Source organism: Lemur catta, chromosome 9 (genome assembly GCF_020740605.2).
Source record: "Lemur catta isolate mLemCat1 chromosome 9, mLemCat1.pri, whole genome shotgun sequence".
In the NCBI taxonomy this organism is placed as follows: Eukaryota; Metazoa; Chordata; class Mammalia; order Primates; family Lemuridae; genus Lemur; species Lemur catta.
The window spans coordinates 98,909,062-98,926,418 of record NC_059136.1 but is presented as its reverse complement, the minus strand read 5'-3'; the positions used below and the strand labels follow the sequence as shown (position 1 = coordinate 98,926,418).

The 17,357-nt window shown below is 34.9% G+C and overlaps 1 protein-coding gene across 1 annotated transcript in view; it reads left to right on the top strand.

Moving 5' to 3' along the window:
- Positions 1-17,357, top strand: part of SNTG1 (syntrophin gamma 1) — a 599,834-nt gene that overhangs the window by 559,336 nt on the left and 23,141 nt on the right. The window contains exon 17 of the mRNA XM_045560545.1: positions 5,662-5,772. Coding sequence (XP_045416501.1) covers positions 5,662-5,772 — 111 coding nt within the window. The remainder of the gene's footprint in view (positions 1-5,661; positions 5,773-17,357) is intronic.

Sequence of the window (17,357 nt, the reverse complement as noted above, 5' to 3'; positions counted from 1 at the left end):
TATAGCTTTATGTTTAAAAGAACTATCAAATTGTGTTGACCACCTTACCCAATTTAATAAACACACACAATGCACCCCACATAAATAACTTTCCTAAAATGGAAATCTCTCAGAAATTCCACTGTGATCATTGACAAATACTGTGGTGTCCTATTTAGTTTTGATAAAATCTTTGGCCCGTCTAATCATGAGAAACATATTGGACAAATTCCAGTGGGGATTATTGTACAAAATACCTGACCAGTATACATTAAAGTTTTCAAGGGCAGTCTGACAAGGACCTGAGAACCTGTCAAGCCAAGTAAACCCTGACAAGACACAATGAATAACTGTAATGTAGTCCCATAGCAGAAAAAAGCATTGCATTAAAACTAAGGAAATCTGAATAAATGATGTACTATTGTTAATAATGTGCCAATATTGGTTCATTAACTGTGACAGTGCACCATGATAACATGAGGTATTAATAACAGGGCAAATTAGGTGTGGGGTGCATCGGAACTCTTTGATTATCTTCTCAAGTTTTCTGCAAATGTGAAAAAAGAAAAAAAAAATTTCTCTGCCAGAAATCATTGTACTTGTTAGTTGGGTTCCATGTCAATGTATATTTAAGTAATAACTGCATGGTTACTTTTTAATTAGTAATTTTGCTCTTGTGCAGATTGCATGCTCTCTAACGCTGTTGTCAATATTGGCAGATGGGTTTTAGTCAAGTGACCTTATAGACTTCAGGAGGAATTTTGATCTAGTAGGAAATGAATTTCACTATAAAAGTATGTTCTCCAGTTAGCACCCCCTCAGGTATTCTTTTAGCTACAAATCTGGGAAAGTATTATAACACACTGTAGGCTTATATAAATTGAAAAAGTGTCTCCTGAAAGAGGATGGTGGAAAACATTGACTTTGACCAGAAAAGAGCTATGCTGCAGTAACACTACATCAAATCTTTCTGGAGTAATGCACTTTCTGGAACAGTTTTTCAGACTATGAACCTTTCTTCAACTTTTTCTTGAGCATGGTATAAATATCCCTTCACATTTGTCAAGCTAAGAGTACCTAAGAAATTTAGCCTAAATACTACAAGTGTTTTTGTGCATCTGTGTTTTAATTTATTTAAAAATGTTCTACATGGCACAAATTCTATTACTTTATGTCATCTCTATATAGAATAATTTTTACCTCTATTGTCACTCTAATTCTTATATTCTGATCTCATTTCAATGCTAATCTTTTGATGAATGATACCAAAAATATAATCATTTAAGCACAAAAGTATTCACTAGTTTGCAACACACTTTTCTAATATGCAAGGTATATTGCATATTCCCCATAAAATGACAAAAAGACCAAAAAATATAAAAAACCCCACAAACACCTTTATTGAATTAAAGGTGAAAGTTGTTATTTGAATGTCAGGAATTGTTAGATCTGACTACAAAAAACACATATGTTCAGGTGGAGACCATGGGTGATGTCTCCTAACCGTAAACCTGGACTATGTAAGCTGAGAATATTACCACAAGGAAAATTCATGCAACTGAATACTTACTGTGCAATTGTTGGAACACTTACTCACTCATTTTCATTTACCCTTAAACATATCCTTTGCAACCTTTACCAATCTTATTTTCTTAGTGCTAGTGTGAGGTAACCTTGGAGGAGAGCAGACATTTTATCAGGGATTAATTTTTAACATTCCCATTGAATAATCTGCTTAAAGACGCTAAGGCCATTAAGAAACCTTAGTTTTAAGAGTCACTGAGGATGTTTTAAAATTCATTTTCATAATATGTTTAGCTGTAACTCTTTACAACACCATGTAAATATATTCACATGTCCATAAATGCTTGTTTCCAGGCATACCTTGTTTCATTATGCCTTGCTTCATTGCACTGCACAGACATTGTGTTTTTTGCAAGTTGAAAGTTTGTGGCTGCACTGCATTCAGGAAGTCCATCATTGCTGTTTTTCCAGCACATGTGCTCACTTTGTGTCATTATGTTGCATTTTGGTAATTCTCATAGTATTTCAAACTTTTTCATTAGTATTCTATCCATGATGATGATCTGTGATCAGTGATCTTTGATGTTACTGTTGTAGTTGTTTGGGAGCAACACAAACCATGCCCATATAAGACAATGAACTTAATCAATAGATGGAGTGTGTGTTCTGACTGCTCCACTGGCCAGCCATTTCCTTATCCCTCTCCCTCAGTATGGGCCTGAGACACAGCACTATTGACATTAGCCCAATTAATAACCCTACAATGGCTTCTAAGTGTTCAAGTGAAAGAAAAAGTCACATGTCTCTCACTTTGAAGCAAAAGCTAGACATGATTAAGGCTTGATGAGGCAGGCACAACGAAAGCCAAGATAGACCAGAAGCCAGGCTTCTTGAACCAGTTAGCCAAGTTGTGAATGCCAAAAAAAAAGAAAGATCTTGAAGGAAATTGAATGTGCTACTCCAGTGAACACACAAATGATAAGAAAGCAAAGCAGCCTTATTGCTAATATGGAGAAAGCTTTAGTGGTTTGGATAGAAGATCAAACCAGCCACATCGTTCTCTTAAGTCAAAGCCTAATCCAGACCAAGGTCCTAATGTTTTTCGATACTATGGAGGCTGCGAGAGGTACAGAAGCTGCAGAAGAAAGTTTGGGGCTATCAGAGGTTTGTTTCATGAAGTTTAAGGAAAGAAGCCATCTCCATCATGTACAAGTGCAGGGTGAAGCTGCAAGTGCTGTTGCAGAAGCTGCAGTGACTTACTCAGATCTAGCTAAGGTAACCTATGCAGGTGGCTACACTAAGCAACAGATTTGCAATGTAGAAAACACATTCTACTGGAAGAAGATGCCATCTAGGACTTTCATCGCTAGAGAGGAGTAGTCAGTCGATGCCTGGCTTCAAAGCTTCAAAGGACAGGCTGAGTCTCTTGTCAGGGGCTAATATAGCCGATGACTTTCAGTTGAAGCCACTGCTAATTTTCTATTTCAAAAATCCTAGGGCCCTTATGAATTAGTTTAAACCTACTGTCCCTGTGCTCTGGAAATGAATCAACAAAGCCTGGATGGGAGTATGTCTATTTTCAGCATGGTTTACTATTTCAAGCCCAATGTTAAGACCTACTTCTCAGAAAATATGATTTCATTCAAAATATTACTGCTCATTGATAATGTAGTTGGTCACCCAAGAGTTCTGATGGAGATATACAAGGAAATCAATGCTGTTTTCATGACTGCTAACACAACATCCATTCTGCAGGTCATGGATCAGTGAGTAATTTTGACTTTCAAGTCTTATTACTTTGTAAAGGTACAGCTGCCACAGATAGTGACTCCTCTGATGAATCTGGACAACATCAGTTGCAAACCTTTTGGAAAAGATTCACTATTCTAGATGCCATTATGAACATTTGTGATTTATGGGGGAAGGTTAAAATATCAGCATTAACGGAAGTTTGGAGGAAGTTGATTCCGACCTTCAGGGATGACTTTGGGGGGTTGAAGACTTTGTGGGGGAAGTAACTGCAGCTATAAAAATAGCAAAACAACTAGAATTAGAAGTGGAGACTGAAGAGGTGACTGAATTGCTGCAATCTCATGATCAAACTTTAATGAATGAAGAGTTATTTTTCATGCATGAACAAAGAAAGTTTCTGGCCGGGTGCAGTGGCTCAGGCCTGTAATCCTAGCACTCTGGGAGGCCGAGGCAGGAGGATCATTTGAGCTCAGGAGTTCGAGACCAGCCTGAGCAAGGGCGAGACCCCATCTCTACTAAAAATAGAAAGAAATTATATGGACAGCTAAAAATATATATAGAAAAATTAGCCAGGCATGGTGGCGCATGCCTGTAGTCCCAGCTACTTGGGAGGCTGAGGCAGGAGGATTGTGTGAGCCCAGGAGTTTGAGGTTGCTGTGAGCGAGGCTGACGCCACAGCACTCACTCTAGCCCGGGCAACAGAGTGAGACTCTGTCTCAAAAAAAAAAAATAGTTTCTGGACATGGAATCTACTACTGGTTAAGATATTGTGAACATTGTTGAAATGATAACAAAGGATTTGGAATATAACATAAACTTATTTGAAAAAGCAGCAGCAAGATTTGAGAAGATTGAGTCCAATTTCTTAAGCACTTCTACTGTGAGTAAAATGCTATCAAACAGCATCACATGCTACAGAGACATTGTTGGTGAGGAGAAGAGTCAATTGATGTGGCAAACTTCAATGTGTTATTTAAGAATTGCCGCAGCCACCGCAAACTCCAGCAACCAGCAGCCTGATCATCAGCACCATCAACTTCGAGGCAAGGCCCTCCCACCCGCAGAAAGATGATGACTCACTCAAGGCTCAGATGATCGTCATCATTTTTTAGCAATAAAGTATTTTTAATTAAGGTGTGTGCATTTTTAGATATAATGCTATCAAGCGCTTTAGACTAAAGTATGGTGTAAACAACTTTTATATGCACTGGGAAACCAAAAGAATTGTGTGGCTCACTTTATTGTAATATTCACTTTATTGTAGTATTCTGGAACTGAACCCACAATCTCTCTAAGATATGCCTTATATATACTTTTTTCTATAATTTATTCTGAAAAATATGTGATATGCATAATCTATACCATGTTTCTTTACTGTTTTATCAGAGACGATAGCTTAAACAGGATTGCAGTAAGAAAACATTCAAATATATCAGCTGTTTTCTTGATTATTTAAAAACCACCTGAAATCATTTTTTAAAATTTCGAAGTCATAATTTATTAAATGTATTTCTTTGCGTCATATTTTTAGGTATGTTAAGGTATGTTAAGATAATGTAAAAAAAACTACATGGTGTGTGATGGTGTTTAAACATACATAGTTTTCTGCTTTAATGATTTATATCTTTGATATTTTACTTTGGGCATGTGTGTTTTAGTTTCTGTACATGCCAAAGAACAAAGTGCTACATTTGCTCTCAGGCAATAGCATTTGTAGATTAGAAGAGATATAGAAGAAATACAGAAGAAATCATCTCAGTTTCTATGGGTCAGAAATAAAAAAATTTAAAAAATCATAATAGACAATGTCCACTTACTCCAGTTAAACCTGTGTGTATCTCCATTTTGTTATTTGGAAAGGCAACATTTGTAGGATATGTTTCAGAAAGAGGCTCTGATTTCAAAGATATGCTAGACTGATGAGAATAGCTATGTGAAGCGCTTTACTCTCAATGTCATGAGAGCACCACGTAAGTCTCTGTCATAATTGTTTATTCAAGCTGATATGTCATTTTAATAAAGCTACAGGTTATTAATTTGAGTTTCAAGAGAAAGCTCCAAAATTATCAATTCAAAATCACCTTATCACTCCTATTGAAAAAAAAAACAAAGGAACAAATAGTTCTTATTTCATGTGCACGTAAGAAAAGATACTAAAAGCAATGTAGTTTTATATATTTTTTAAAATAATTACTTCATGCATGTAAGTGTTATTTCTGGACATTAAAGGATATATTGAATAATAAACTATAACATTTGTTAAATATATATTTGATTTACTTTTTAAACATTGGGACAGTACAAACTTTATATGATTAACTTTTACCTTTTAAAAAAACAACTATTTCTGGTTTGAATGCAGCTATTAATTATATTGACTTACATTGTTTCTTTCTTTCCCTTTAGGCTGTACTTTGGAGGTATAAGTTTTCTCAGCTTAAAGGCTCTTCAGATGATGGCAAGAGCAAAATCAAATTTTTGTTTCAGAATCCAGATACTAAACAGATTGAAGCAAAGGTAAACTCAAGAAATTCATCACATAACACACCCCTAACTACATTAATGCCATTAAGAAGCAAAGGGGAGAAATTTTCAGAGAAGCAAAACAGCAAACACACACATTCTTCATTTACCTTGAAATATCCCGATGGCCAAGAGAAAATTCACTTCGAGATTTTAATGGCAAATTTTCACTTAAAGGCATTGCTTAAAGTAAATTACACACAACTAATTGTATTTCTTAGTTCTAATTCCTTATGAACTGCATTTGTGTCACACTAAGGTAACATCCTGGGAACTAGAACAGTCACTTGGTCATTTCACATCCTAAATAATAATTTAAAATACTTAAGAAATATGACCTTAAATGGTGATTATTTATTTTCTCCTTAAATATGAATATAGATTCCTACAGAAAACTATTTTTAAAATCAATTTATTTTCCCCATGTAATTATATATTAAAGAAGATCAATTAAATTAATGATTTTTGCTTTGCCCCATACAAATTTTCAGGATTCTGGAATGTATTAACTGTACTGTTTTTAATGCATCAGAAAGATTCACTACTTTCATTTTTATGAATACATATGTTTTTAAATATTCAAAATCTAATTATTCCCATTACCCTGATATGGAGTTCATAATGACAGTGCTTGAGTTGGAATAAATTTTAGATGCATTACTCCAGTGTGGTGGAAAGGATAAATAATAAATACCAAAATAAAATATTACTTTTATGGACATGAAAACCCTATGTAATTTTTCAACTATAGGTTAAAATGCCATAATTATATTATACTTCTGTTCCTATTAAATTCAGGGGGATGGAGTCTTAGACTGACATTCAGAGCCCTCCGTGGGTGGCCCCGCGTGATATTCCAGCCTGAGTCTCCTGTAACGCTGCTCCATATTCAGCTTACACTCGCTCCTGCTTTGAACAAAGTGGCTTCTTCTTGCCTTTTATAGCTTCTAATCCTTTTCTATTGATTTCCTTCCTTAGATTTTTGACTGAATCTCTCTGGGAACATCCTATTCTTGTCTTATATTTGTCTTTGAACTTGTCTTTACTTCCTCTTCCTAGACTGAAGGGCATTTAAAGTGGGAACTGTGACCACCACCCCCTTCCCTTTTGCTGGCTCCTCTCTGACTGCATGTCTCTAAACCACTGGTGTTTCCCATGGCCTTGCCTTACACACGGGCTCCACCAGCTTAGGCAAATGCTTTGATAACTTCTTCCACTTCCTGTATTTAACTTGCCTCATAAGGTTCAAACCTACATTGCCAACATGGCCTCTTCCCTAAATACACACCTATCTGTGCAGCTTCTTTCTCTTCACCTCTGGCTGCTGCTCCTCCACTCTCCCCCCTGCTACCATCGGTGAATCATTTACTTTGAGCCAACCACTTGCACTGATTCTTAGTGTTACTATCGAAAATGCATTAATACTGCCAGCATTATTTACCTTTAGCTCTTTGTAGATTTCTTACTTTTTCAAAGTACAGCACGTATCCTAATACTGGTGAGTGATGTTAATATTGTCAGTTCTATATTTTTCTCGTTAAAGGGGACCCTCAACCACCAGTTGCTGACAGCACTAGAGTGTTTGCTTAGTTAATTCTCTTCTAATGAGCTAACAAAATCTTTGCACAAGAACAAAAGAGATCAACACAATCAAGTGACTACTAATATGTAGACTTCACTTTAGTATAGCATATATTATATATGCAGCTAATTATACTTAACTGTACCATTTGTTAATTATGTCTCAGCTACTAAAGATTACTTATTCTTGTTATTCTTGTCTTTTTAAGATTTATTTCATAATTTATTTTCTCAAGAGCTAGTTTTAGAAGAGATATTTGGTTGAATGTGATTCTCAAACTTATAGGAAGCAATTGTGGGAATGGTGGAAAGAGAAGTCTTAAAAAGAATGAAAGACTGTATTTGGTGAGTTACTGAAATGCTTTAAAATTAGCATCTCCTTCCATAAAATCAGAGAAAGTAGTATCACTAGTATCACCATGGGTAACAGTGGAAGTACCAACTTGAATACTGAGACTATTGAGAACAGCTGGTGCTGGCCAATCAGAATGGAGCCCAGCTCTGTGGACTTTTTTAGCCGTATTTGGACCATCACCCAATTATCAACTCTGCTGACATCACAGACATTGTATACAAATAAAAATAGAACATTTGCTAACTATTTTATAACATTTATACCTGGGGGTTGTAAGCAGTAAGCTTACGTATCATCAATGGAGCAGAGAAAGGATGGTAGTGTGGGATTTTTTATGAGGACATAAGTTTTCGTTTCTCTGGGATATATGCCCAGAAGTGCAAATTGTTCTACAGCATGCAAAATGTTAGTTTAGTCTGAAAGAAAATGCCAAATTATATTCCAGAGTGGCTGTAACATTTTCTATCCCCATCGGCAATGTATGAGAGATCCAGTTTCCCCGCCAGTATTTGGTGTTATCATTATTGTTTTAAATTTTATCTCTTCTCATCATAGTCTTAATTTGCATTTCCCTAATGTATAGTAATGACGAAAAACTTTTTCTGTACTTATTTCCTAGCTACATATTCTCTTTAGTGAAATGTCTGTTTCTGGTTTTTTGCCCGTTTTCTAATTGTATTGTTTAATTTTTTGTGTGCTTTCTCTCTATTTTTCTGTCAATCGTGCTAGACGTTTCTCAAAGAACCAGTATTAATTCCTCATTAAACTTCTATGTTGTGCTTTATAATCAATTTAAGAAATTAAGCTCTTTTATTATTTGCTTATATTTTAGTTGCTTTAATTTTATATTGTTTTTCATCTTTTATTTTCTTGAAGTAGCATTTTATTTATTTTCTTTTATTTATTTTTTATTTCAAAATATTAAGGGGTTACAAAAGTTTTTGTTACATGAATACCTTATGTAATACTTAAGTCAGGGCTTTTAGTGTACTCATCACCAAAATAGTGTTCATTGTTCCCAATAGGTAATTTTTATCTCTCACTCTCCCCAACCCCACTCCTTCTTGGTTTCCAATGTCCTTTCTATTTCTTTGTGCCTGTGAGTACCCATCGTTTAGCTCCCACTTATTACTGAGAACATATAGTGTTTTATTTTCGGTTCCTGAGATACTTCACTTAGGCTAATGGTCTCCAGTTCCATCCAAGTTGCTGCAAACAATATTATTTCATTCCTTTTTATGGCTGAGTAGTGCTCCATGGTGTATTTATATGTGTATGTATATATGTGTGTGTATATGTATGTGCATATATATATATATTACACACATATATATAATAGTTTCTTTATCCACTCATGAATTGATGGGCACTAAGGTTGGTTCTACATCTTTGGAATTGTGAATTGTGCTGCAATAAACATTCAAGTGCAGGTGGCTTTGGGTAAAATGACTTCTTTTCCTTTGGGTAGATACCCTGCAGTGGGATTGCTGGATTGAATGGTAGGTCTCCTTTTAGTACTTTTAGGAATCTCCTTACTATTTTCCATAGAGGTTGTACTAATTTGAAGTCCCACCAACAATTGTATAAGCATTCCTCTCTCTCTGCATCCATGCTAGCATCTATTATTCTTTGACATTTTAATAATGGCCATTCTGATCGGAGTAAGGTGGTATCTCATGGTAGTTTTAATTTTTATTTCCGTGATGATTAGTGAGTTGTGCATTTTTTTCATATATTTATTGGTCATTTGTCTATATTATTTTGAAAAGCTTCTGTTTATGTCTTTTGCCCACTTTTTGGTGAGGTTGTTTATTTATTTTTTATTTGTTTGAATTCTTTATAGAGTCTGGATATTAGTCCTTTGTCAGATGTATGGTTTGAGAATATTTTCTTCCATTCTTTAGGTTCTCTATTCACTCTGTTGATTACTTCCTTTGCTGTGCAGAATAATTTGATTTAATTAAGTTTGATTTATTTATTTTTGTTGTTGTTTTATTTGCCTTTGGGGTCTTAGTCATAAATTCTTACCTAGACCAATGTGTAGAAGAATTTTCCTATGTTTTCTTCTAGAACTTTTATGGTTTCATGTCATAAAAGTCTTTTATCCATCTTGAATTAAATTTTTATATGATGATAGATAAGGGTTTTGTTTCACTCTTCTGCATGTGGCTGTCCAATTTTCCTAGCACTGTTTATTGAATAGGACTTCCTTTCTCCAGTGTATGTTGTTGTTTGCTTTGTTGAAGATGAGTTGTTTGTAGCTATATGGTTTCATTTCTGGGTTCTCTATTCTGTTTCATTGGAACATGTCTCTACTTTTATGCCAATGGTACACTGTTGTGGTTACTATAGCCTTGTAGTATAATTCGAAGTCAGGTAATGTGATGCCTCCAGATTTGTTCTTTTTGCTCAAGGTTGCTTTGGCTATTTGGGCTCTTTTTTTTGGCTCCAAACAAAGCTTAGGATTATTATTTTTTAGATCTGTGCAATATGACACTGGTATTTTGATAGGGATTTCATTGAATCTGTAAATCACTTTGGGCAGTATGGACATTTTAAGGATGATGATTCTGGCAATTCATGAGCAAGGGATGTTTTTCCATTTTTGTTCTCTGTGATTTCTTTCATCAGTGTTTTTGTAGTTCTCCTTGTAAAGATATTTTACCTCCTTCGTTAAGTATATTTCTAGGTATTTTATTTTCTTTGTAGCTATTGTGAATGGTATTGAGCCCTTGATTTGACTCTCTGACTGTTATTAGTATTAATATAAAGAAATGTAATTGATTTGTGTACATTGATTTTGTAACCTTAGATTTTGCTGAATAGATTTATCAATTCTAGGAGGCTTTGGTGGAGCCTTTAGGTTTTTCAAGATATAAGAACAAACTAGGTATAGAAGGACCATGCCTCAAAATTATAAAAGCCATATATGACAAACCCATAGCCAACATCTTACTGAATGGGGAAAAGTTGAAAGCATTCCACCTAAGAACTGGAACAAGACAAGGATGTCCACCGTCACCACCTCTATTCACCATAGTGCTGGAAGTCCTAGCTGGAGCAGTCAGCCAAGAGAAAGAAATAAAGGGCACACAATTCAGGAAAGAAGAGGTATAATTATCCCTGTTTACTGATGATATGAAGTAGCATTTTAAATTACTGACTTAAAACTTCTGCCTACCTAATATAAGTATTTAGTACTGTAATTTCCATTTAGCACTGCATTTGCTGCACCTCCCAAAATTTGACATATCATGTTTCTATTTTCATCAGTCCAATAGATTTTTTATTTCTTTTAAGGCTTTCTCTTTGAAAAAAATGGATTTTTTCCTTTCTTTCTTTCTTTAACAGACTTTATTTTTTAGGGCACTTTTGGGTTCACGGCAAAGTTGAGTGTAAGGTACAAAGATTTTCTGTATAACAACTGCCCCTACCCAAGCACAGCTTCCTCTCTTACCAACATCCCCCACCAGAGCGGCACATTTGTTACAATAATGAACCTATACTGACACACCATTATCCCTCAGGTAATGTTTACATTAAGGTTCAGTCTTGGTAATGTGCATTCTATGGGTTTTGATACATGCATAATGACAAGTATCTACAATTACAGTATTATACAGAGTGGTTTCAGTACTCTAAAACTCCTCTGCAGTCTTCCTATTCATCCCTACCTCCCTCCAACCCCAGAAAACCATCCATGCCACCAATTTTGTAAATGTATCCATAGTGTTCCCTTTTCCAGAATGTCATACAGTTGGATCATACAGTATGTTGTTTTTTCAGATTGGCTCCTTTCACTTAGTAATATACCTTTAATATTACTCCATGTCTATTTGTGACTTCATAGCTTATTTCTTTTCATTACTGAATAATATTTCATTGTCTAGATGTGCCACAGTTTATCACCTACTGAAGGACATCTTGTTTGCTTCCATGTTTCAGCAATTATGAATAAATTACTCTAAACATTCGTGTTCAGGATTTTGTGTGGACGTTAGTTTTCAACTTCATTGAGTAAATACCAAGAAGTATTATTGCTGGATCATATGGTAAGATTATGTTTAGTTTTAAAAAACTGCCAAACAGTCTTCCACAGTGACTGCACTTCTCATTTCTACCCACAGTAAATGAGCAATTCTATTACTCTACATGTTTGTCAGCATGTGATGTTGTCAGTGTTCTGGATTGTGACCATTCTAATAAGCATATAATGGTATTTCATTGTTGTTTTAATTCTCATTTCCTTAATGACATATGATGTGGAGCATCTTTGCATATGCATATTTTTCATCTGTACATATTCTTTGGTAAGGTAAGTTTTTGACCTATTTTTTATTCGAGTACTTATTTTTATGTCATTGAGTTTTCACAGTTCTTCGTATATTTTTATTAACACTCTTTTATCTGATATGTCTTCTACTACTATTTCTTCTCAGCCTGTGTCTTGTCTTTTCATTCTCTTGACTTGTCTTTTTCTTCTCTTGACAACATCTGTCACAAAGCAGAAAATTTTAATATTAATGTCCATCTTTTTAGTTGTTTCTTTCATGGATCATGCCTTTGGTGTTGAATCTAAAGAGTTATCACCGAAGCCAAGGTCACCTAGATTTTGTTGTATATTATCTTCTAAGAATTGTATATTACTGCATTTTCCATTTTGGGCTGTAAACACTTTTGAATTAATTTTTATGAAGGTTGTAAGTTTTGCGTTTAGATTTTTTTTTTGTGCATATGGATGTCCAGTTGTTTGAAAACCATTTGTTGAAAAGACTGAATATTCCCCATTGTATTGCTTTTGATCCTTAGTCAAAGATCAGTGGACTGTATTGTGTGCATCTATTTCTAGGATCTCTATTATGCTCCACGAATCTCGTTGTCTATTTTTTTCCCAGTATCACACAGTTGTGATAACTGTAGCTTTAGAGTGTGTCTTGGAGCCAGGTAATGTCAATCTACAACTTTGCTCCTGTTTTTTAATAGTGTGTTGGCTATTCTGAGTCTTTTGCCTGCTTATATAAACATCAGAATCAGCTTGTCAATATTCACAAAATAACTTGTTGAGATTTTTTATTGCAATTTTGTTAAATCTGTATTTCAAGTTGAGAAGAACTGGCATCTTAACAATATTGAGTTTTCATGTCCATGAACATGAAATATCTGTGTTCATTTAGTTCTTTTTTGACTTACTTTATCAGAGTTCTGTACTTTTTCCATATAGATTTTGTATATATTTCATTATATTTATATTAACTAAACTGACTTGTGAAAAAGAACAACCTTGTCTTTTTTATTTTCTTAGTAAAAAAACTTTGAATTTCTCACTATTAAGTACTATGTTATCTGTGTGCTTGGCATAGATATTCTTTGTCAAGTTGAGAATGTCCCTACTCTCTTCCTAGTGTACTGAGATTTTTTTTTAATGAATGGTTGTCCTATGCTTTTATCTCCATCTACTGATATGACCATGTGATTTTTCTTCTATAACCTGTTGATGTGATGTAATACATTAATTGATTTTCAGATATTGAATAAGCCTTGCATAACAACTATAGTAGAAGATTCATCTATTTCTCCTTGTTGTTTATTGGTTTTGCCTCATATATTTTGATGCTCTTTTATTAAGCATATAAATTTTAAGGATTTTTATATTTTCTTGAAAAATCGACATCTTTATGATTATCTAATGCTCCTCTTTTTATCTTTAATAACTTTCCTTGGCTAAGTCTGCTTTGTCTGGAATCAATAAAACTATTATTGCATTCTTTTGTTAGTGTTGGCATGGTACATTTTTCTCCATTCATTTACTTTTAATCTGCAAGTGCTTTTATACTTAAAATGGATTTCTTGCAGTCAGCATGTATTTTGGACTTGTTTCTTGATCCACTCTGACAATCTTTGTCTTTAAAGTAGTACATTTAAGACCATTGATGTTCGAAATAGTTTTTGATATAGTTGGATGCAATTTTCCCTCCTTAATTAGCATGAGTTATACTTTTTTTTTACTTTATTTTAGTGGTTGCCCTAGAGTTTGTAATATACACTTATAACTAATCCAAGTCCACTTTCAAATAACACTGTGCTGTTTCACAGGTAGTATGACTACTTTATAATAACAAAATTATGCTAAGTCCTCCCTTTCATCCCTTGTAGCATCACTCACTTTGCTTATACATAATCATATATGAATACATAAGTATACATAATATAATACTTTGTTATTATCTTAAGCAAACTGTTTCTTTTCTTTTCTTTTTTTTTTTAGGCTTTCCATCCCTCTGCTACACTGCCTCTCTGTTCTTGCATGCTTTCTAGTTTATCCATTAAAGCCCACAGTACAGCATATTATTCATAGCTGTTTTAAACTTCTGGTTTGATAAATTCAAAGATATGACATCCCTGTCATATCTTTATCTGATTCTGATGCTTGCTCTATTTTTTCAAACCGTGTTTTTTGCTTTTTATTATGATTTGTAATTTTTTGATAGCTGGACATGATGTACTGGGGAAAAAGAACTGCTGTAAACAGGCCTTTAGTAATGTGGTAGAAAGAGGTAGGGGAGAGGAAGCAGCCTATGGTCCTGCTACTAGTAAGTCTCTGTCTTTTAGTGAGCCTGTGTCTCTGGACTGTGACTTTACATGTACTTCTCAGCCAACCCCTCTTAGAGGGACAGGATGGCTGGAGGGGCCTGGAGTTGGGTATCTCCCCTACCCTGGGTCAGTTAGGCTCTGATACAAGCCCTGCAGGTTAGGTTCTGGTTATCTAGTGTCACCTGGGGCAGACCTTGTTGAGAACATTGTGCTTTAGCTATTTCAAAATGATTTTTCCCCTTCCCCATCAGAAGCAAAAGGGATTTTTCTCCAATATTTGATTACATCAAACTCAAAAGTTTCTGCACAGCAAAGGAAATTATTAACAGAGTGAAGAGGCAGCCTACATGATGTGAGAAAATATTTGCAAGCCATACATGTGATGAGGGGTTAGTATCCAAAATAGAAAAGGAACTAAAACAGCTCAATAGTAAAAAAGCAAATAACCTCATTTAAAAATGAGGAAAGATTAGATGGTTATATGAGGATGGTTTTATATCCGGGTTCTCAGTTCTGTTCCAGTGGTCAATCTCCCTGTTCTTGTGCCAATACCAAGCTGTTTTAATTACTACAGCCTTGTAGCATAGCTTGAAGTCTGGTAAATTAATACCTCCCATTTTGTTTTTATTGCCTAGGATTACTTTTGCTATATGGGGTCTTCTTTGGTTCCATATGAAGCATAAAATTATTTTTTCTATGAAAAATGATGTTGGCATTTCAATAGGGATTGCATTGAATCTGTAGATCACTTTGGATAGTATAGACATTTTAACAATGTTGATTCTGCCAACCCATGAGCATGGTATGGTTTTCCATCTGTTTATGTCCTCTGCTATTTCCTTCCTCAGTGTTTCATAGTTCTCCCTGTAGAGGTTTTTTACCTCCTTAGTTAAATATATTCCTAGGTACTTTATTTTTCTTTGTTGCTATTGTGAAGGGTATTGAGTCTTTGATTTGGTTCTCAGTTTGACTGTTCTTGATGTATACGAATGCCTCTGATTTGTGTGTATTGATTTTGTATCCTGAGACTTTACTGAATTCATTTATCAGTTCCAGGAGTCTCTTGGTTGAATCCTTGGGGTTTTCTAGATGGAATATGATATCATGAGCAAAGAGTGAGTGTTTGATCTCTTCTGCCCCCATTTGTATGCTCTTAATTCCGCCCTCTTGTCTAATTGCTCTAGCAAGGACTTCCAGCACTATGTTGAATAGAAGTGGAGATAGTGGGCAACTTTGTCTGGTTCCAGTTCTAAGTGGGAAGGCTTTCACTTTTTCCCCATTCAGTATGATGTTGACTGTGGGTTTGTCATATATTGCTTGTATCATTTTTAGGTAAGCCCTCCCTATGCCTATTTTGTTAAGTGTTCTTCTCGTAAAAAGGTGTTGAATTTTGTCAGATGCTTTTTCTGCATCTATTGAGAAGATCTTATGGTCTTTGTTTTTGCTTCTATTTATGTGGTGAATTACATTTATAGATTTGCGTATGTTGAACCATCCCTGAATCTCTAGGATGAAGTCCACTTGGTCGTGATGGATTATTTTCTTGATAAGCACCTGAATTAGGTTTGCTAGGATTTTGTTGAGAATTTTTGCATCTATATTCATAAGGGATATTGGTCTGTATTTCTCTTTTTTTGTTGCATTCTTTCCTGGTTTTGGTATCAGGGTTATGTTGGCTTCATAAAAATGTGTTGGGGAGGATTCCATACTTCTCAATGTTGTGGAATAATTTTTGCAGAATAGGCACCATTTCTTCTTTGTAGGTGTGGTAAAATTCCAGTGTGAAACCATCTGTGCCAGGACTTTTCTTTTTAGGAAGGTTTTGTATTGCTGTTTCAATTTCAGTACTTGATATTGATCTGTTCAGGACTTCTATTTCTTCCTGGTTGAGCCTACAGAGACTGCATGTTTCTAAAAATTTGTCCATTTCCTCCACATTTTCCATTTTGTGTGCATAAAGGTTTTTGTAATATTTATAGATAATATCTTGTATCTCTGTCGCATCAGTTGTAATTTCTCCTTTTATTTTTTCCTGATGGAGCTTATTAGAGAAACACACACTGGGGAAAAGAATCTTTATTCAATAAATAAAGCTGAGAAAACTTGATAGCCACATGTAGAAGACTGAAACAGGATCCACACCTTTCACCTTTTACAAAAATCGACTCACGGTGGGTAACAGACTTAAACCTAAGGTGTGAAACTATTAGAATTCTAGAAGAAAATGTGGGAAAAACTCTTATATACATTGGCCTAGGCAAAGAATCTATGAAGAAGACCCCAAAGGCAATCACAGCAACAACAAAAATAAATAAATGGGACCTGATCAAATTAAAAAGCTTCTACACAGCCAAAGAAACCATCACAAGAGCCAACACCCACCTATAGAATGGGTGAAAATTTTTGCATGCTACACATCCTATAAAGGGCTGATTACTAAAATCTATTTAGAACTCAGGAAAATCAGCAAGAAAAAAATCAACCAACCCTATCAAAAAGTGGGCAAAGGACATGAACAGAAACTTTTCAAAAGAAGACAGAATAATGGCCAACAAACATATGAAAAAATGTTCAACATCTCTAATCATCAGGGAAATGCAAATCAAAGCCACAATGTGATATCACTTATCTCCAGTGAAAATAGCCTTTATCAAAAAGTCCCAAAATGATAAATGTTGGCATGGATGCAGAGAGACAGGAACATGCATACACTGCTGGTGGGACTGCAAACTAGTGCAACCTCTGTGGAAAGCAATATGGAGATATCTTAAAGAGGTACAAGTAGATCTACCATTTGATCTAGCAATCCCATTACTGGGCATCTACCCAAAAGAACAAAAGACATTCCATAAAAAAGACATCTGCAGTAGAATGTTTTAACAGCACAGTTCACAATTGCAAAGATGTGGAAATAACCCAAGTGCCCATCAATACATGAGTGGATTAATGAAATGTATTATATGTATACCATGGAGTACTACTCAGCTATAAGAAACAATGGTGATCTAGCACCTCTTGTAGTATCCTGGATACAGCTGGAACCCATTCTACT